Genomic DNA, 21373 nt, shown 5'->3' with positions numbered 1-21373 from the left:
AAGCTTCCACCTGCCGTAGTTATCAACACAGTGTTAACAAGGGTTTTCAAGGGTTAAAAACACTCACCTAAATTTGTTGAAACACAGACTCTCACTGGGTTTTTTAAAGAAGTATCTTAGTGCATTAATTTTCTTAAATGTTAAGAAATGTATCTAAATGTGCATTTCCCTCAGTAGTCAGAGAGCAGCACCACAAGGGCGTCTGACTATTGAGCCATAATTGATTTTTGACAAATACCTTACATGCCTCCATTGACTTACGCAGATACAGGTTTCTACTAATTTCATTTAAATAACTGTTTTTGCATAGAATCTATCACTCAAATTATTTAGTTGATCTAAAAATATTCTGTTTTAATATTCCCCTAACAAAATGCACTTTCTTCAGTGAAAAATAGTATGAATTTTAATGGATAGAATATTGAAACTTACAAAATATTGAATCATGATACATATTTTAAATAAATATATTTCTCTAGAGAATTTTCCTCATCACCTCTCAGCTAAATCCTTCTTGGGCTTAATCCCTCTGTCCTGATTACCAGACCCAGCATATTTTATCAGAATATTATTAATATCCAAGGCATTGAAAACTTGAGAGAGATGTTTGAATAAAGTAATAAAGACACTGATGACATAGTGAAGGCTCCACTTATGCATAGTCGAGAGGCAGCATCCCCGTAAAGTGCAGTCCTCACAACGCCCTTCCAATGACCTCCATGCTGACCTGAAGAGACCACTGTCTCAAGGGGTGACAGACAATTTAGTCCTTTATCCTTTTGTCATTGAAAACGACTTGACTGCCATAAATTCTAATCAAGTCAAACTGGATGGCAATTTAAAAAATAATCGTATAATGCATGTTTCTATGAGAAAGATAACAGAAAGGAAAGGAACAGCTCAGTACATTTTCTAGCAAGGAAGAATCACTGATCCAACTTTCAACTCTTTTCCAATAGTTCACAGATAAATGGCATTGAAAATACCCACTCTTACAAGTATCATTGTATGCAATTGCTTTTAACCTAGAAAAACACAATATCCTAACAGAAAACCAACCACCAATTTTTATTTTGGATCCAATATTTATAAATGGCTTTTTGTTTACATCTCAGCCCAAGGCTTTAGGTTTTTGTGCCACAGTTCATGCACAGTGTTATACAAATGAGAAGCGTGCAACTGAGAAGCAAGCACAGAGACTGACCCAGCCACCCAAGGGAGCTGGGACTTTAAAAAAAGCAATCATTAGGTTTAACTTGAAACAATAAAAATATTCCTAGGAAGAAAACTGTTAATAAATCATCTTTCAAATTTCAAAGATATAGGGGAGAAAATATTTAGGGCATGTTTTATGTGGTCTCACTTCTTCAGCTGACACTGCACGGGCAAACTTTAGTACAGATATTTTTCCCAGGGATATATATTATTTTTATCCTTTCTGTGGCCATTCTCCTGACCAAGTTGTTGATACTACCATTTGAATTTTAGCATCCAACTTGACTGAATGTGGAACACTGAATTCTTGATGGGCATAACTAAAAATGAAGCACCATGTTCACATGAGTGCTATAAATGTCATTATAGAAGTCCAGCAACCTCTTGCTTTGAGATTGTTTGCCAAAGTTCAATGTTGAGAATGGTTTCAAATATGTACATTACTAGTCTCATATTAGGTGATTGGCCCTGTGTGGCATCGCTCATTTGATCACACAGCTGAAATATATTAAAACACAGAATCAGATTCTCTGATAATACCCCAAGACATGCCAGTCTGTTCTCCTACAAACTGTTTCCTATGGCTCGGAGCTTAGCATAATATAGTCAGGAACTGAAAAAAAGGATATTGTTATTCCACAGGCTTCAAGAGTAAATAATGTACTACTTAATGATATCACAGAGAACAACCTACCCACATGTTTCTCAATGAAATGTGAATCCATCTCTCTTAAGTGTACTTTAGTTTCCATGGCTGTTCAAGTTAAGCAAAACGTTACCTCTGATGTAATTACTCTATAAAACACAAGGGCGCTTTTCTGTACTTTCTACTTAGGCGGGCATATGGCTTCTGGCTTCTCCTTCTGGTGTTCTGAGCTGCTCAGAGCACTGAAATATTCTGCACAGTATGTTTCTCCTTGGATGCTGTTAAGTGCAGAGGTGCAATTTAAGGGGAGGCATAAAAGGCCCAATGGTTCCTGGAATTTCCTTTGTTTATCCATAGAGGGCATCGGTATTAGCCTTTCTCCTGCAGTTTTTTTTGCTGAAGGTGCCATACTGTGAGCGAAACAGACTTGTCCTCTGGACTGCTAATTTGAACAAGACACGGAAGGAGGAATAAGCTCCAAAGAAATCTATTTATACTGAAATTTCAGGTACTGTAAAACAGTGAGCTCCTCTTATCCCCTGGTGTTGCCTTTTGTCTCACCACAAAAGTAAATATATCATGATGCACATGATTTGTCTTAATCTGCTTCTGTCATTATAGAAGCACAGTTTTCAAAAATACAGTACATGTAAAAATGATGCCTTATGAGAGTTTATTAGAAAATCATTGTTTAGAGATAAACTTGGATATTCTCAGTTATTCAGGAAGAATGTAATTCTTTATTATCAAGTAAAGAGCATAATCAATACTACATATAAAGACAAAAAAGTTGAAAATATTTGTGGCAAATAAAATAATGGTCCATTACTTATAACCCATTAAGTTTTGCCAAAGTTGCTAAAAATTCTGAGAGAGAATTATCCTAGAAAGTTTTAGTCAGTTACATAGACTTGATTTACTAAGTGAAGGTCCTATGATATTGAAAAGTGGGAGCATAACAGACTCTATACCTAAGGAGCCCTTAGAGAACACGAGGATGCTTTCCTCCCAACACGCTATTTCCTCTGTCTCCTACTGGCTCCAGTTTTCTTCTCAAGTTTTCAAAAGTGTTCATCTACTGATTTCATGTTTACCTAATTGGAAACTGGAAAATATTCACAGTGTGTTTGGTAACACACTCTAGAGACCAAATACAATGAAGTGAATATATAAAGAATATTAGATATAATGTAGATTGTGCTGGGTTCTCTCTCACAAATTCAGAAGTAAGAATTCCAAAGAGAAGATGAGTACCTTCTAAAATCTACTATAGTTTCTAAAATAAACTATGATTCCTAGTTTAACCATAAATATTCTTTTTTTTTTCTAATTTTGTTTTCTTTTTTTTTAAGTCCACTTATATTTTCAATGAAGTTTTAATTCAATTTTATTTCATTCTCCTGGACTTTTTTTTTAAGCTATTTCTCTACACATGCAGATCAGTAAGGAGTGATATATATCTATAAAATTTTCAACAGTGGAAAACCTAAAATGTTGAAAAGTCAAATTAATTGCCCCTCCATTGAAGCCAATGGTGGGGGGAGATTAGTTGGGGTTATAAGTTAAAGTTTACAAAACACACTTACTTATTTAAAATGCATGAAAAGTTTAGGGACAAACAATCCATTATCTGCAATTACATTTAATTCACAATTGATTACTTTGGAAAAGTCAAAGTGCTTAGTATTAAAATCAGAGAGGCTGCAGCATGACCTTTTCCTTTCTGTAATTTATAATTTTATGTGACTTCTCTCACTAACCCCCTGAAATGAAATGAGTGTTTTAGGACATAATTCTTCCTACACAGATAACAACAGACTACAACAAAATATTTCTTTACAGTGAAAATGCTAGAACCTCAATGGTTGGGTATGGAAAATGTATGTCAGAGGTAGAATTGCTGCTTTTTGAAGAAAGGAAAATATGATAGAATTTCTTGAAACTGAAATCTACTGTACTCTTAACTATAAAACAGTATTTTACCAATAGAAAATTTGAAACAAAGTTTCTCTGCAACACCCCTCTAATGTTTGATTGAACATTTAAAATCAGAGAAACACTCCTCAGATGAAGCTGGCCTAGAGTTGTCAAACTATCAAAGCTCTTTTCTTTCTATGGGTTAAACAAAAATCAAGCTCATTTTTTAACCCAATTAATGACTTTCTTAACAAAGCAGTCTATGCACTGATTTTCTTTTTTTTTAAGTTCAGGTACATGGCTGTTTATAACCTGAGACCAAGCAGTTTTCTGCCTGACACGTACATATATGTGTATCAGATACATATACCATGCTACTATATATATGTATAAACAAGTAGGTATGTATGAGAGTGACAGAGATAGATACATAGATATTTAGTGATATAAACACTGGAAAATAATTAGAAGTTTCAGGAGCAACTGTTTGGAAGCTGAAAGTCACTCCATCCCATAAAGTGCTTCTCCGGCAGAGACATCTATCACCATCTATCACTTAGTCACCAGCCTCAAAAACCGCTCCCCTGTCTCATTAGAGATCACAGTTGCTTGAGTTGACTTACACAGTGTCATCTGTTTGAATGACAGCTGTCTTTGCTGGAGTGGCACTCTGCTTGTTCTATTTTGTTTACGAAACAAAGATTCCTAAAAGGTCCTGAGCTGCCTCTGCATGCAGGAGGAGGCTATAAACATCTGTTAAAGGGGAGAGGGTTAAGTGAGGGACACGAAGGACCTATTTTCTTTCCTCATCACCCTTTTAAAAGGAGACACTACTTGTAATTACAACATGTTATTTATCTGAAAAGCTCCTGCAGCCACCTTTGTTTACCTGACATAGAATGGCTTGTATTGATATTTTTCAGTTCCCCTCTCCGGTCTTTTGACTACAGATAGCAACACTTTACTCTCCTTCCCCTTAACAAAAGGCTGTAAAGCAACTCAAAACCTAGTTGATATTTATTTAATAAAGGTTAACCAATTCTCACAATGGAACTGATTTCCTGATTATTAATACCATCTTCTTTTTTCAAATAATTTCTACCTTGGGCACTTCAGCATTTTTGACAAGTCAAAATGGACAGTGAGGAAGTTCCTTGTTGGGAAAAGTTTGGAGGACATCGTCCTAGCCAGCTGGAATCAGCCTCAGTGCCTCGGCTCCTCCAAGATGTGAGCCTTCTCTTTTTAGGACTTAAAGAAAATTGAATGAACAACAGGAGAAAAGAGCGGGGGAGGTGGTGTGCAGATTGCTCTTCCGGACAACATGGTAGGACTGAAATGAAATACCTAGACAGACTTACCGAAGAGCTTGCTGGGAGTGTCCTCGCTGTCATTTGATTCCACAGGCGCAAGCAGGGGCTCATTCAGCTCGCTGTCTGAAGTAGCAGCCTTGTCCTCACCTCTCAACTCCGCATTCATTTCACTCCGCACTGACAGCAAGGGCTTACTGACTTGTCCAGCTATCATTGGATCCTAGGATGGGGGAAAGAGTGAAGGGGAGGAAAAAAGTGGCAGCTTTAGTGTGCGTGTCCTCTCTCCCTCTCCCTCTCTTCTTTCTCTTCCACACGCACACTCACTCTCCCTCTCTCCTCTCCCTCTTATCTCTGGCTGCTCCTGCTGTTATTGCTGGCTGCAGTCAAGTGAAGAGCTATTACAGATCCGAGGAGTTCTCCATTACTCCCCACCCTATTAAAGCTCAACTAGCATGTGAGAGATTCAGGAGGCTTCTGAGGAGGAAAAAAAAAACTTCTTCGAAAGCAACCCAACCAACACAGCTTTAATTGTAGGATGTGCTTTTGTGTGAATGTTTTTACACCTTGTTCTGTCTTTAATGCAGTAAGAAAAAAGAAAGTGCTGTGTTTGTACTTCAGCAACACACTGAAAAGGAAGGCGCACCCTACAGAGGAACTGCCGGCTATTTTAAGAAGACTTCTCCCTGGGGGACAAGCAATTAAACCTGATACCCAAAGCAGAAAAGAGAGATAGGGAGAAAAGAGTCTGCAAAACGCTGTCACCGGAATAAAAATGATTTCTTATGTAAATTCCATAAACACCCTTAGAAGTTGAGTCCACCTGTTCCCAATTTGGGACTGAACTTAATCCCAAATCAAATGAACATTTCAAAGCAAACAATACATGACAAAATATATGAAAATTGACTTAAACATTTTAAAGGAATTGGAAAAATACTTACAAACTGTGTTCAATAATTCGGAAACCTAGCGCATCATACACCCATAGCATTAACGAAAAGGAAACAAAAATCACCTTTGAAAAAGTCAAACTTTTCGACCCCAATAATTTAAATCTGCTTTATCTTCAGCTCATTAGGAGAGCAATTTGGGATCAGAAATATTTTCCAAGTGTAGCCTTTTATTCCATTTGCAAATCAAGTTGCATAATATTGTTTTAGCAAAAAACTGGATGCAGAAGGAATAGAAAAGCAAGAAGTGCCTTTTTGTGTTATCTGGGAGCTATTTATTGCCAAGTTCATGCCTAAATGGTTCCTGAGCAGGAAACAGGTGACCAGTGCAGGAGCAGGTGGGGCCACATGCTCTCTTGTCCCATCACACATTGGTTGCGGTTTGCTGGTGGTTATTTTTTTTTAATGTATTCATGCCTGAAAAGTGAATTTGATATGACACATGATAATCTATGAAAATGTTAATCAATACAAATAGTTTAAGTTGTCATCAAATGCACTTCTTCAGTCAATACTCATACCACTGAAAACAATGTCACTGTCACCAGGGCTTAATTTGCACAGCACTTAAATATTGGACTCTGTGCATCAATGCACTTCTTCAAATACTGTAGGTAAACACATTTTCTCCCTATTTAAGGCTGAAGCACTCAGCACGCATTTAGCTGAGCCGAATCCTCCCTTTTGAATACCTTGATAGGTCCACTGGAGGGCAAAATTAATACTTAATTGAATCTCACAGTCATCAAAATAATCAATACTTTTTTATTATTTATTCTTTACAGTCTGTTGACTGTTTCAAACCTCTGAGGGAATGGTGGAAAGGATTCATGGCTTCGAAACACTGTCATTTAACAAGGTAATTTTCAGTGGGGCATTAGGGGTTGTGAAACATATAATAAAACAAAAATGGTGGCTTATAATAGGAAGAAAGAAAAGAATTATATTTCTGCCATCTAACAAAACAGGATAAACAAAAAGCAAGTGCAGAGAGACAGCGAGAAAGGAGGGGGATGAGGGCGAGAGAAAGACTGGCTTTTGAAGGGTTTTATCATATCAAGAGCAGAGCCGAGCTTTCATAATGCTGACATTTCTCATCCTGACAATCCTAAACAAGTGGAAAGGATGAGATCGCAGATATCATCTTTCATCACATTCCCCAGCTTAAGAACCAACATGACAGCTCCTCTCCCCTTTACACTGTTAATTACTAAATAAAATACTACTCTCTGTCAGCATCAGATTATTGCAGATAGCAACCACAGACATCTCTCCATTGTTTCCCCTCTACAACAGTGATACCTACTTTGACCTCTTTAGAAAATAAATCAGGCTTGTCTTACCATATTGTAAATATTTGAAATATAATCAATGTAATCAATGTGGTCAATTCACAGTATCGTCAGCCTAAATTTGCTAGTGATAGATTAGCATTTCAAATGCTGTGTTTGGTCACTGAGATTTGGAGAGCTTAAAATTCGAGGGGAAAGCAGGTGGAGATGAAAGGAGACACAAAATTCTCAAATTTTCCCCAAATTTCTTTCTTATGTACTTAGGAAGGAATATGTATTTGGATTCTTCTGTTTCAGTTAGTGGGTGGAGAAAGGAACACTGCTTTACCTCGTGGCTTTGATAACTATACTCATTATGTGAAGTAATGATCCCAGATTTACATGCTAATATCTTCTTTTTCTTTATAAAATGGTGAATTCTCAATATCTCTACTCTAAACAGAAGGGTGTGACTTGTGCCTTCAAGATACCCAGTCTTTGAGGCCACACTGCTCATTCGAACATTTTTAAGGTACTGTTAATGGTAAACTTGTGTTCAGAATGGCATGCACCACCCTCATGATAACCCAAACATTGCTATTAGTGTATCAGTGAATATCTGAGTAACCTTCAAACAAGAATATTCTGCTCTTGCTTTATTTGTGGCCAAACTGAAGTCTGAATCACACAGAGGAGCTGAAATGCAGCTGCTAAATTCAAGCACACTTAAATTTTTAAGATGTTCAGTCTGGTTGATATGTGTAGAGCATGTACCGGCAGATGGTATACATTCACTGACCATTAGCTCTTCTTTTTTAAATTACTTTTATGTATCTCATACATGGCTTGGTTCCCAACCAGTGTTTTTCAGTGACTTGAGCTTGGAAAATTCAGGAGTTAGTCATTCAAGTATTCATTTGATTTTTCATCTTACAAAAGAGTTTACATTTGCTATGATGCAGATGCAGCCCACAAATATATGTGCATGACATGGTTAAACAGGAAACCCCCCAGTGGGACAGAGAGCAGACAGCTTTTAATCACAGCTGCAGCCACTGGGGGGTCCATTTGAAAATGTGTCACAAGCAGTAACCACTGAGTACAGTTGTGTAAGTGATGGGGGAGTGCCTCTTTCGAGCAGCACTCAGCTTGGAAGTCATTCTCTCCCTGCCAAAAGTGATGGCAGTCTGTAAAATTCCTTTCTGCCACAGTGGAGAAAGGATTTTCCAACGTGCACCTATGTAGATGATTGCGGGAATGTAAGAGAGTTGCAAGTTCAATGTGTACAAGGATCTTTGCAGCAGCAAACAGGAACACAAATAGCTAGTGCAGGCAAAAAATTGAGTTGGTTGACTTTTTACTTGAAAATCTGAAATTGTTATACTACAGTTGAAGAAGATGGAACTTGTCTGCAATTCATTTGTCAGCCCTGATAGAAAAAAGTGACTGGTCCAATATGAACAATGGTGAATATGTGCAAGAATAGGACATGGTATGGGCCAACACAGGACACTCACAAGGCTCATCAAAGACCTAAGCCAGGCCTAAGAAAAGAAAAAGCAGGAGAGGTAGTTTCCATTAGCAAAATCTCAACAAAAATTTCACCATGTCCTACAATGAAAGGACTACAATTAATATCAGAACTATACAGAAATTATTTAAATATCTTTCAGGAATTAAAATAGATCCTATTCATCAAATGCCCTTACCAGATATGTACTTCATATATATTTAATTGTCACCCAAACTGTGCCATGTATTAGACCCATTTTAGAGTCAAAACACTGAGACACAGAGAGGCTAAGTGACTCTTCCCAAACCCATACAACTAATAAATGGTGAAGCTGTATTTTGAGCCTTCGTAGATTGATCACCAAAGATGTCTTTTTATACTGCACAGTAGACACTGGGTGAAAAAACCAAGGCTCATGGACTTAGGAATTCATGGTGTTTTCCAGAACTTGAATTATGTGCCATGAAGGATCTTGGATAATGGATTCCCAGAGCATACTCTGTTAGTTGTCTTCTTCCCTTCAGACTCTAAGAACAAAGCACTTCTCTGTCCAATGCTGCTTGGTGAAATCTGTGGGGTGACATGGTGTAGTAGATGGGACATCAAGCAGTGTCAAATATCCAGGCACACATTCAGGTTCTACATAAACTTAGCAAATCACTTAACCACTTTTACCATTGGTTTTCTCATCTGGAAAATGAAAAGTTTGGAGTAAAACAATATTTTTCAAAGCCCATACCACAGAACACTTGCCCCAAAGGATATTCTACAATGAAAGAGTGTTGCAAACACACTCATGAAAAATACAGTAGGAAAGTCTATTATCAGGAAAGAAACAAATTCAACTCTCCTTAACTTAACATTTCCCCAAATTATCTAACCATGGAAGTCCTTTCCCTTATCACCTTTATTACATTATCTAATGGATCTAGTGCTTCTTGAAAGTCATTTTAGAATGTGCACAGATTACAGCTAATGTAAATTCGTTAATGTAAGTTAGAGTTCTAATTTTTAATGATTCTGCAATAATAGGCTAGAAGACTTCAATAAATACATATATGTCTAATGCTTTTCACATTCTAATAATTTTTACCTAATTAATATTCCTTATCATTTATTGATATACAATGAAATATAGCTTAGTGTGCAGTAACTATATACCCTCAGCATATAATAATTCCTGATATTTTAAATATGATTTTTAAATAAAGATGTCCCTGATGTAAAACCTTTATTTGAAGAATAGACATAGGACACTGTATGAAGGAGGAGAATGCAATCTTGCTTTTAGCAGGCTGTTTAAAACACCAAATAGAGATATAATTCAGCTAAATACCTTAAATAACTTAACCAGCAGAGGTTTTGTTAGCATAATCATTCTCATTTTGTAGTCAGAGAAACTAAAGATAGTTAACTCAGCAAAGCATCTGTGTCCAGGGGCAGCCATGCTATGGAAATAGCCACACCTTTCTAAACTGAGCTTGAACTAGGTCTAGCATAATCTTATGAACATTTAAAACAACTATAAAACAGGCCATCAGAAGGGCTTTTAGGAAAAAAAAATGTAAAGACAAGCAGGCTTCAAAAATCCAGAGAAACAATTCATTTGGCTGTGGAGAGTCAGAACATGGCACAGTCAGACTCAACAGATCAATAGAAAAATTATATCCATCTAAAGAAAAAAATGTATTGGATTCTCTCCCACCTTAAAATGTCACGTTTCATTAAGAAAAAAGGGTGAAAACAAATTATCTACAGCCAATTTGAGATGCAAAGACAGCATCATATTTTGTATTTAATTTCTCCCACTGAGAAGAGGTAAAAATCAAAATTGCAAATAATTAAGAGGAAGAAACTGGACCTTCCTATGTGTGGAGAAAAGAAAACTTGAAGTGTGTATTGCATTACCTTAGTCTTGAAAAAAAAATTTATCTTTCTTATACCAGTTACCAAATATTATTAAATAAATTAGTTTCCAATATGATATTTAAAGTAAAGTAGAATGTTTTTTCTCAAAAGTTAGAGAATTTCTAATTTTTAATCATTAATATTTTCTCCTACCACATTCTATTTGACTTTTGAAAATAAGAGCATAGTTTATTTTTATGTTTTATTGACATGAGTATACATATTTATTGTTGAAATTTTGAAAATTAATGACCATCAGTAGACACACCATAAATTTGCTCACCACTGATTATTTTATTTTACATGTCATTTCCTAGGCTGCAAACAAAAATTGTTTTGAGAAAGAGCAGAAAATCCCACATTTTTAGCAAATACTAAACAGACAGAAATTTGCATTTTAATGAACTTAATTACAATAAAGCTATTTGCCCTTGATTCTTTCACAATAAGTTTTCACAGCAAAATGTTAATCCCAACCTGTATTTCCTTCTCAACCCAATAATCCCAAATACCTGGTTCCCTGCCCCACCCCACACTGTGTCTCCATTTTACAGTTAATGTGGTTGAAATCTTATTTAATTTTTAATTCTATCACAAAATAACTGAGTATTGGGAGTGAAAGTGAAGCAAGACATTCAAAATTCAAAATGAATGGTGGGCTTATTGTGTGAGGTACATGAGGAGACATCACTGCTGCTCCCCGATTTAGCACCTACGCACCTACATGGCCGCCACGGAATCACCATGTCCTCTGTCTTGGTTTCCATACCGACATGGCTTTATATATCTCAAGGAGGATATTATGAGACTAGAGGGAGATAATGTACAGATAATGTATATTAATATCATTTTAAAGAAAGAAAATGTCACACAGACAGACATTTCCTTCATACTGCCTCCCACATTAAGGCATACAAGTGACTGTGGTTTACTTTTCTCTCCACACCTTCAGTTTGGAAGAGGAGAATATGCTGTGAGGAATGCTGCGATGTGACATCCAGATCCCCCTTTTTAAGACCAATTCACTAATTTCCCACTTGCCACAAATGATGGCTGAGGATGGCTCATAGCTGAGTCTTTCCCCAGGACTTGCTTTTGCCTGAAGGGAGCTGCCTCTCCAAGGTCATGTCCTTTCCTCAGGACAGCCCACATTTTGCTTGTGGCATGCAAAACCTAAAATACTCTCTCTCTCTCTCTTTACAGAAAAGGTTTTTAGACCCCCGAGCTCCACCCTAGGTTCAGTAAGTTCCCTTAATCAATATACCAGGGCATCACTCCAGGTTTGGCCACTATAAACTCTTTAGTTCTGCCTCAGTTCACTGTTCACTGTCTACCACTCCCTCACCCTGCATGTTGCTGATTAGTATAATTTGTGATGTTTTGCAAAAAAGCATCAATAAGAGTTCAATCCAGGCTCATCTAAAGTTATCGAAAGATAACTTTGAGTTAAATTCATGACTTGATCCCCATTAACGGAGGTTGAAATGTGTTAGGTAAAGTACTTTGGAGGCAATCCCCATCCTTGGGTGGAACCAGAGAGTATTATGAATTCTAAGCAAGTCCTGTCACCTATGCTCTTGGGCCAAGGGCTAAGGATTGATCCCCAGACTGTCCCATGTCCATTCAGTCCAATCTTTGGGTCAGAGAGTTCCAATTGCCCGATGCTGACTCTGATAGAAACACTTTGCTATATCTGGTTTAATGAACCTTCCATGCAAGATTTGTTAGGTTCACTACAAAATGACGAGATTATGACTTCATCAAGCTTATAGACAGATTGAAGAAACTATTTTGGGATTGCATGTTAATAAAAGTGCACTTAATATCTCTATGTATGGCAGCTTCTGGTCTGAGAGCTTGTTTTCATTATAACCAGGTAGCTAGGCTTTGGAGAGGTAGCAATCCCTCACTCATCTATAGCCATTACTGATTACCATTATCTACCAAAAAGACCCCATAGGTGTGCATACATCGGTGTAGGACATTTTCAGGATAGCCCACTCTACTGGGTTTTGACCCACAGTTGGATGACACTGCCTTAGAGGCAGGCAAGGTCATTACAGAGTGAAAAAGGGTTTAAAGTATGTGTTCAAATATGCCCTGGGAAAATTACACTATTTGCTGCTCCCATATTAAAGGTAAATAAAGATCTTAAAGATAAATATCTTTAGAACATATTTAGTTAAGGTGAATATCCAGAATCATTCTGAGAGAATAAAATAAGACTGCAAAATATCTGATTTGCTTTGGTGTCAGAAGATGGTATTTCATTTAAGGTTGTACATATGAGCACAGTTTAAGAGTCTTGTCTTGGAGAACCAAGATGGCGACGTAGGTAGACACACTGCGTCTCCTCACACAACCAGAACTGACAGAAAATCGAACGGCAAGGAAGTCTGACACCAAGGAAATAAAAATAAACATTCATCCAGACCGGTAGGAGGGGCAGAGACAGGCAGCCGGGGCAGAGAGGACTCTCGTGGCTGTGGTGGGACCTAGACTGGTGGAGTGTGGGACAAACAGGTCAGGCAGTCCGACCACTAGCAGACCCTGCGGCCCCACATTCGCGCACAGATAAACAGAGAGGGCCGGACTCAGAGTGGCGGAGAACAGGGCACGCAGAGCGGCTGGTAGCACCCAGTGGCCCCACATTCACGTACAGATAAACCAGACAAATGGCGGGAGTGAAGCAGACCTCAAAACCCAGGGCTCCAGCTCAGGGAAATAAAGCCTCAAACCTCTGATTAAAAACGCCCGTGGGGGTTGGGGCAGCAGCAGGAGAGACTCCCAGCCTCATTAGAGAGGTCGCTGGAGAGACCCACAGGGGCCTAGAGTGTGCACAAGCCCACCCACTTGGGAACCAGCACCAGAGGGGCCCAGTTTGATTGTGGGTATTGGAGTGAAAGATTGAAATCCGGAGGAGAGTGAGGTGGGCGCCATTGCTCCCTCTTGGCCCCTCCCCCACATACAGCATCACAGCGCAGCAACCAGCATTATCCCGCCCCGCCCCAGGAACACCTAAGGCTCCAACCCATTAAAGTAACAGATGTGCCAAGACAAAAAAAAAAAAAATGTCCCAAATGACAGAACACTTCAAAGCTCCAGAAAAAATACAACTAAGCAATGAAGAGATATCCAACCTATTGGATGCACAGTTCAAGACACTGGTTATCAAGATGCTCACAGAATTGGTTGAATCTGTTCGAAAACCAGATGAAAAAATGAAGCCTATGCTAAGAGAAACAAAGGAAAATGTACAGGGAACCAATAGTTATGCAAAGGAAACTGGGACGCAAATCAACGGTGTAGGGACCAGAAGGAAGAAAGAAACATCCAACCAGAAAAATATGAAGCAACAAGAATTCGGAAAAATGAGGAGAGGCTTATGAACCTCCAGGACATCTTGAAACGTTCCAACATCCGAATTATAGGGGTGCCAGAAGAAGAAGAGGAAGAACAAAAAATTGAAAACTTACTTGAAGAAATAATGAAGGAGAACTTCCCTAATCTCCTTGGCAAAGGAAATAGACTTCCAGGAAGTCCAGGAAGCTCAGAGAGTCCCAAAGAAGCTGGACCCAAGGAGGAACACACCAAGGCACATCATAATTACATTAGCCAAGATTAAGCAGAAGGAGAGAATCTTAGAAGCAGCAAGAGAAAAGGAGACAGTTACCTATAGAGGACTTCCCATAAGACTGTCAGCTGATTTCTCCAAAGAGACCTTACAGGCAAGAAGGGGCTGGCAAGAAGTATTCCAAGTCATGAAAGGCAAGGACCTACATCCAAGATTACTGTATCCAGCAAAGCTATCATTTAGAATGGAAGGGAAGATAAAGTGCTTCTCAGATAAGGTCAAGTTAAAGAAGTTCATCATCACCAAGCCCTTATTATATGAAATGTTAAAGGGACTTACCTAAGAAAAAGAAGATCAAAAATAGGAACAGGAAAAATGACAGCAAACTCAGTTATTAACGACCACACCTAAAACAAAAACAAGAGCTAACTAGGCAAACAACTAGAACAGGAACAGAACCATAGAGATGGAGATCACATGAAGGGGTGTCAACAGGGGAGTGGGAGGGGGAGAGGGGGGGAAGGTACAGAGAATAAGTAGCATAGATGATAGGTGGAAAATAGATAGGGGGAGGGTAAGAATAGTGTAGGAAATGTAGAAGCCAAAGAACTTATAAGTATGACCCATGGACATGAACTATAGGGGGGGAATTTGGGAGGGAGGGCATGGGCAGGATGGAGTGGAGTGAGGGAGGGGGAAATGGGACAACTGTAATAGCATAATCAATAAATATATTAAAAAAAAAGAATGTTACTCGCCAGTGATTTTTCTCCTGAACTCAAAAACATCTTTCTGTATTTTAGTAAATAAAACCCATCAAACCTTTAAAACAAAAAAGAGTCTTGTCTTTTTGCCTTACCTCAGATAAGCATTCAATCTCTTTCTCCCCTGACAGCCCCACCTATAGTCTTCTTAGCTATGCTTATACTGTAGAGACAGCTCCAATTAAATATTATAGCATTGGAAATAGCTGTATTTAAACAAAAACAAGCAAACAATACAAGCAAAACAGCTCATCAACACAAACCGGTAGGTTGAAATAACAACATAACAATCAGTCAGACAGGAGTCTGCCAGTTCTTAACTTCTACAAAGCATCTACTGTGCAGTTAGACATGCCTCATCTAGATCATCACCTTGAACCTCTATAGCTCTTTTGCCCACAAGTGGTTAAAGTGACTGTATGGGTTATGCTTCATGTATACTTATCTGGGAAGAAAGGGAGACACTGGTATCGACAACCTAATAGCACCATCAATTCAATTTCTGCTGCCTTTGTGAAAAAGCATCAATAAGAGTTCAATCCAGGCTCATCTAGATCTGGACTTTTGGTGATGGGTTTATGCAGCAGTATCGACAGTGCATACACATACCCTATATTCATATGTTCTTCCTAATCTGATGGCTTAACCTGGGTATCAAAATTTAATCAGAATATGACTCAGATTAAAGTGATTTTGCATTTAATGATTTAAATGTATAAAGAGAGAACATCTGATCTCTAGCCTAAAAGAGCTTACTTTCAGCATCTTAGAAACTCTAACAGAGATACTTAATGTATGTATATTAAGTATACATATACAAATACTTTGTGTGTGTGTGGGGGGGGTAATTTTGGGGGGTCTCAACATTTGTAACCTTTTGAGAAAGTGGATGACATAGTTCACAGATGAGAAGCCCTGGTCTCTAGTCTCAGGGTTTTCAAACTGTACACTGAAGTGAGAATCTCCTGTTTTCAGGGAGGTGCTGCCAAGTCCTCAAAGGAAGGCAGGAGAGGACCAAAGTGCCCACTGTGGGTGTTTAACACCACATTGGCTCCTCTGACCTACTTTACATGGAGTCTTCAGTATACATGAAGAAAGGGTTTCCCATATCTGCCCATATTACATAGTTAAAATGTGCAGTAAAATCACACTTTTCTATTGGATATCCCAAAATACTGAGATGTCCAAGTCCTTTGCTGAAATGTCTGAGTCCTTTGTAGGAAAACATGTCTCAGAATCCCCAATACAAGGTATTATGTCTGATAAAAAATAGGCTTTCAATAGATGTGTCTTGATTGATTGATTGATTGATTGTGAAGGAGGGAGGGAGGGAAGGAGGGAGGAAAGGTTCATTGGTTAAGTTAAAGGATTATCCTAGATATATTTGTTCAATCTTCAGAATATATTTAATCACGTCTGAAATTACCCAATGTGAAACCAAAGCCTCACCTGACTATCTTACCTGTCTGGCATATGCATACATACACGCTGACCAATATTCGGCTTCTAGAAGTAGAAGTTTAGTTTTGTGTGATTGTGTTACTTTTTTTAACTGTAGAACAAAATGGAAGAATTTAATAGGAACACTGAAAGAGAAAAGGAAAGTGTTTTATTTTTCTCCCTGGAACTGAGATTGAATGGGAGAAAAGCTACCACTGACTGGTCCCAGGGATAAGCTCACCAAAGCAAAAGCAGAAGAAGTGAAGCTCAGGGTGGCCCCAGATGAGTGCAGCCTCATAGTTCTGTCCATGCCCCTTGTTCAGCCTGGAAGAGCCTCCTTCTCACTAAGGGGAGCCTGACGTTATTCCAACACAGTCATTCAGGAGCAGTATCACCTCACACATACAGCATATTAGAAATATAATTTTATTACAAATGTTCTAATTCTATCATTTTTCTCAGATGCAAATATTCATTTAAATGAATAATACATTAAATATGTGGAGACACCTAATTCTATCCTCTTGTTCTGAATGGCAAAGGACACATATTTGAGGAGGAAAATTTTTTATTAAAAAAAAATCCAGTTCCCTATAGTTTCATAAATAAATACAAAACTCTATTCTGCCCCCTGCTGACAAACTAATATTCCTAAAAATCCAGTTTGAAACCTTACAGTTTCCCCAGTACCTTCTCAGTTAGGTCCAAACCCTTGCTTAACACACAGACCCTCCACATTCAGCCCAGATACAGTGGCTGCAGCATATAGATAGTCACTGCACAGCCACAAAATATGCTATGCATATTTTTGCAATGATTGCAAACACACTAAGATGATTTTCTTTCAGGTAGCAATAAAGTGTCAGGGCACTCCTTGTACTGAGACTCCTTCCCTTTGGCCCACGTTGGTCTGCCTCACCAGGACCTTGCACATCCAAGGGCCTGCAGTGCCAGAGTGAGAACTTGGGCACTGGAGCCAAGAGCCTGTACGCACATGCACATGAGGGGTCACTTTCTACTCACTGAAGGGCCTGGGGCAAGGGAGTTACTACATCTCTCTGATCCTCAATTTCCCTGAAAGGAAAAGGGAGTAATTATAATATATGCCTCGTGGGAGAGCTATGTAAATTAAATAAATAATTCACAAATAGTTCTCAGAATAAGCCCACTTCATAGTAGTAATAAGAAATGTATATACTGACCTTTGTCTGTGACTCTTCTGACAAAATAGGATTGTGCATCCTTTTGTTATGGAAAAGCTCCTGAGCCTTCATCAGATATTCAAAGAGATTCATGATCTACCTCCCTACCCTCCCCCCAAGAAAAGCATTAGTAAGTAACTACTGCTGAAGCAGAGGGGCCTATCACTGCAAATATTAGGACAGCGCTTGGCACATAATAAGCCCTCACTAAGTATACATTGATTTTACTTGAAAAACAAAAACAAGTCTCAATATTTATAAATAATGAAAAAAGGTCAAAAATAGATTTTGAAAACTAAATTCCTTTGATGTCTTTTGAGAAGGAATTTACTTTGTAAATCCCAAGGCTTTATTATTTTAAGAAATTAACCATTGGGGGGCTGTAAATTCTGTAGAATTTTATCTCTGAACTAAAACATCATCTGGCTTTTAATTTTCCAAGGTTCATGTATCTATGTTCTCTAAAGGAACCATTCTATTTCTGTTCAAAAGGTCACTGCCTAATTGATTTCACTAATATGTGTTTTCCTTTCTTCTGCCCTCGCTGGACACCGATAATGTGGGTTGCTGCCTTGCTACTTCCTGCCCTTACTAGCAATACCGGCAGCTTTCTCTTGGCCAACAGCAGCTCCTATGGAGTTTTCTTCTCATTTTCTACTTGGATCTATATACAGCTATGCCTGGCCCCAGCTGTTCCCTTTCCCTCCCTCTCCTGTAATGCACTCTCCTTTAATATCCCAAGGGTGACCTTTGACCGTCCTTTGAATGTCGCTCCAATTCAAAAGGCTTCTGAGCTTTTAAACTGAGCAGAGATAACATAATTCCTAGGAGATGGGGTTGGGGAAGGAGGATGGGAGAATGTGATTGGAAAGATTAGCTAAATCTTCTCATTCCTAGGGATTTGGGTTCTCACAAATACATGAGCTGGGTGGTTTGTTTTTTATAGGTTCTCCCAAACCATCAGTTATCTCATTAACACCTATTAAAATATTTTGTTTCCAACCCAAACTATAAAAAGACAAATAAATATTTCCTTAAATCTCTAACATTTGAAATTGAGGGCAATTTTAGAACAAGGCTGGATTTTATTAATGGTAATTTATGTCCTCTAGTTTTCATAATTGGGGTGGCTCTAAATCAGGGACTAGTTAAAACAAAACTGATGCAATTCAACAAATATTTAGTGACTGCTCATCTTGTATGAGGTGCTATGCTAGGGACTATGGGTAATGTAAGGATCAAGAAACATTTGCTACCATCAAAAATGTCACCATCTAATAGACATCAGTAAAGGAAACACTACTGCTGTGAGCTTACTAGACTTTCACAGATACAACATTTTCTTGGCATCCCCTACCTTCCCTTTCTGTAAAATGCCAATGTATACCAAGCATGTGGACTCCACACACACAAACTCAACACCCTATCTTTGAAGCACTGTTTTAACATCATTATGGATGATAATGAATAAATATGTTGCTCCTCCCAGTGAGTATTAACTCAGTTTGTTTAGACCAAATCCCACTGTCCTGACTCACACACTACAACAATGTGTGAACACAACCATCCCCAGGATCTGTCACTACCAAGAGCAGCACTGCCAAATGGAATAGATGAAGCGCCTTTGTTTGTCACTGAGTATTTTTAAAGAACTACTTTCCTAATATCCTCAAGCATCTGCAGTAATAAGAATGGGCAATGTGTTCTTGAGGAAAACAGACTTGTTTTATCAAATCAGTAAAGCACACTCATAAAAACAGATGTGCTAAAGTCTTTATAAATAATTTGCTCTTTTCAGTGGATTTAGAAGCCTCCATTTACCCCCATCTCTACATCTCTACCATTAATTTGCATAGACTAATGCTTCATAGATTAAAATAGATGATTCTGCTGCTGAATTACACCAAATCTGACTATGTAAGAGGGCCCCTTCCAATGACATTAATGTACCACTGCCCCAGGAAGGCTCAATTGGCCATGGCTGGAATGTAGACCCATTACACAACCTTCTTTCCTTCTTCTGCACTCTTTCTCCACTTGCATATGCATATTGCCTGAAAAGTTTTCTGTTTCCTGCACAAAACAAGTGAGAAATGAACTATTGTTGGGTTCTCCACCTTTCTCACTACTTCTGCTACAAGGGCCTACACCTACTTTCCTCCACGCCCACTAACAGACAGTCCTGCTGGGAAGCCTGCAGGATCTGCCCTCTGCCTGCAATGCTTGCCCTGGGCTTTCGGATCATGGATCTTGAGAGGGTCACCTATGGGCACTCCTCATCTCCTTAGTTATGTCAAGAAAAACTAATCAAACCTGCACTTATTTTTAAAAATCAGCAAGAAATCATCTTTTCGATTAAATACAAGCAGAAGAGTGAATTCAAATTAGCATCAAGATAAAGTAGGAAACAAATTCCCAAGTTTTTGTTATAAAACTAAATATAGTCAATTATGATAGATTTTGAAAAATCAAATGTTTTTAAATCCAGTGGAAAACAGTTTGGTTTCTTGTTGCATAAGGATTATTGGAGATTTTTCCTCCTCATATAACTTTGATATTAGGAGTGTTTTTAATGCTATTTATTCATTTATTCAACAAACATGTATTGAGTGAGTCCTGTATACCACACCACGTACTCAGCAAGGTGAAGGGAATACATCATTGAACAAATGTGGGCCCTCCTGCAACTGAAATGACAGTGGGGAGACTGATGCTAGCCAAATAAACAATTAAGGAAATAACACAATGTTGGGCAGTAACGAGTGCTAGGAACAGAAAGAAAACAGGCTGAAGTGTGTGGAGGAGTGTGGGTGTGGAATTTACATAACTTGGTCAAGAGAGGTGGCACAGATAAGGGACCTTTGGCGATAAAAAACTTTTAACAGCTTGATTGAGATGTAATTGATATACAAAAATCTGCACATATTTAAGGTACACGATTTGGTAAGTTTGAACATATGCATACATGCGTGAAAACATCACCACGATACAGGTAACAAACATATCCATCACCTCCAAAAGTTTCCTTGCGCATCTTCTGAATAAATTTTACCTTAAAAATAAAAGATTGCAAGATATCTATTGTAATGTATAAAAGTTCTACTACTGTACCATTTCTGTGGGACCAGAGAAATTTTCAATAACTTGAAACCTATGAAAACCCAAATTTAAGCCACAATTTTTTTCTTACTGTGTTATCCCAACAGTCTTTAATTTAATTCTTTTAAGAAGTAATCAAATGAATGATCTCTCAGCTTTACCTGCCTTTGCAGAATCTGCACTGGCTGCTTCCTTCCTTCTTGCCTCATGGGCATCTGAGGCCAGGTGGGAAAGAGATTCGGTCCTTACTAACATCACAGCTTTTGGACACCTGATTAGCTCCCAATGCAGTTTTAGAACAGTCACTTTTACTTCTCTGAATATTTCCTTCAGCTAAAACAATACCAGTCACTTCCTCGTGGGTCTTAGGAACTGTACAAAGTCTTGAGCTTGTCAGAAAAATAACTAACTAACTAACTAACTAACTAACTAACACCATCCTCTACAGTACTCTCCCTTTAATAATGCTCCTCCCACAGCCTAGACATCATTGTGGAAGCAGCCTCTGCTCTACGTCTGGAAGCAAGTCTCTTCTAACATACTTGGTCCCTCAAATTCTGGGCT

At 38.3% G+C, this 21373-nt stretch overlaps 1 protein-coding gene across 1 annotated transcript in view; it reads right to left on the bottom strand.

Annotated features, from left to right (window-relative positions):
- The window catches only part of POU6F2 (POU class 6 homeobox 2), a 565270-nt gene that overhangs the window by 442910 nt on the left and 100987 nt on the right, over positions 1 to 21373 (bottom strand). The window contains exon 2 of the mRNA XM_045192643.1: positions 5137 to 5308. Within this exon, the coding sequence (XP_045048578.1) occupies positions 5137 to 5308 (172 nt within the window). The remainder of the gene's footprint in view (positions 1 to 5136; positions 5309 to 21373) is intronic.

This window comes from Desmodus rotundus, chromosome 6 (assembly GCF_022682495.2).
Source record: "Desmodus rotundus isolate HL8 chromosome 6, HLdesRot8A.1, whole genome shotgun sequence".
Taxonomy (NCBI): domain Eukaryota; kingdom Metazoa; phylum Chordata; class Mammalia; order Chiroptera; family Phyllostomidae; genus Desmodus; species Desmodus rotundus.
Note: the sequence above shows the minus strand (reverse complement) of the source record. Positions and strands in the feature narration are given on the sequence as shown.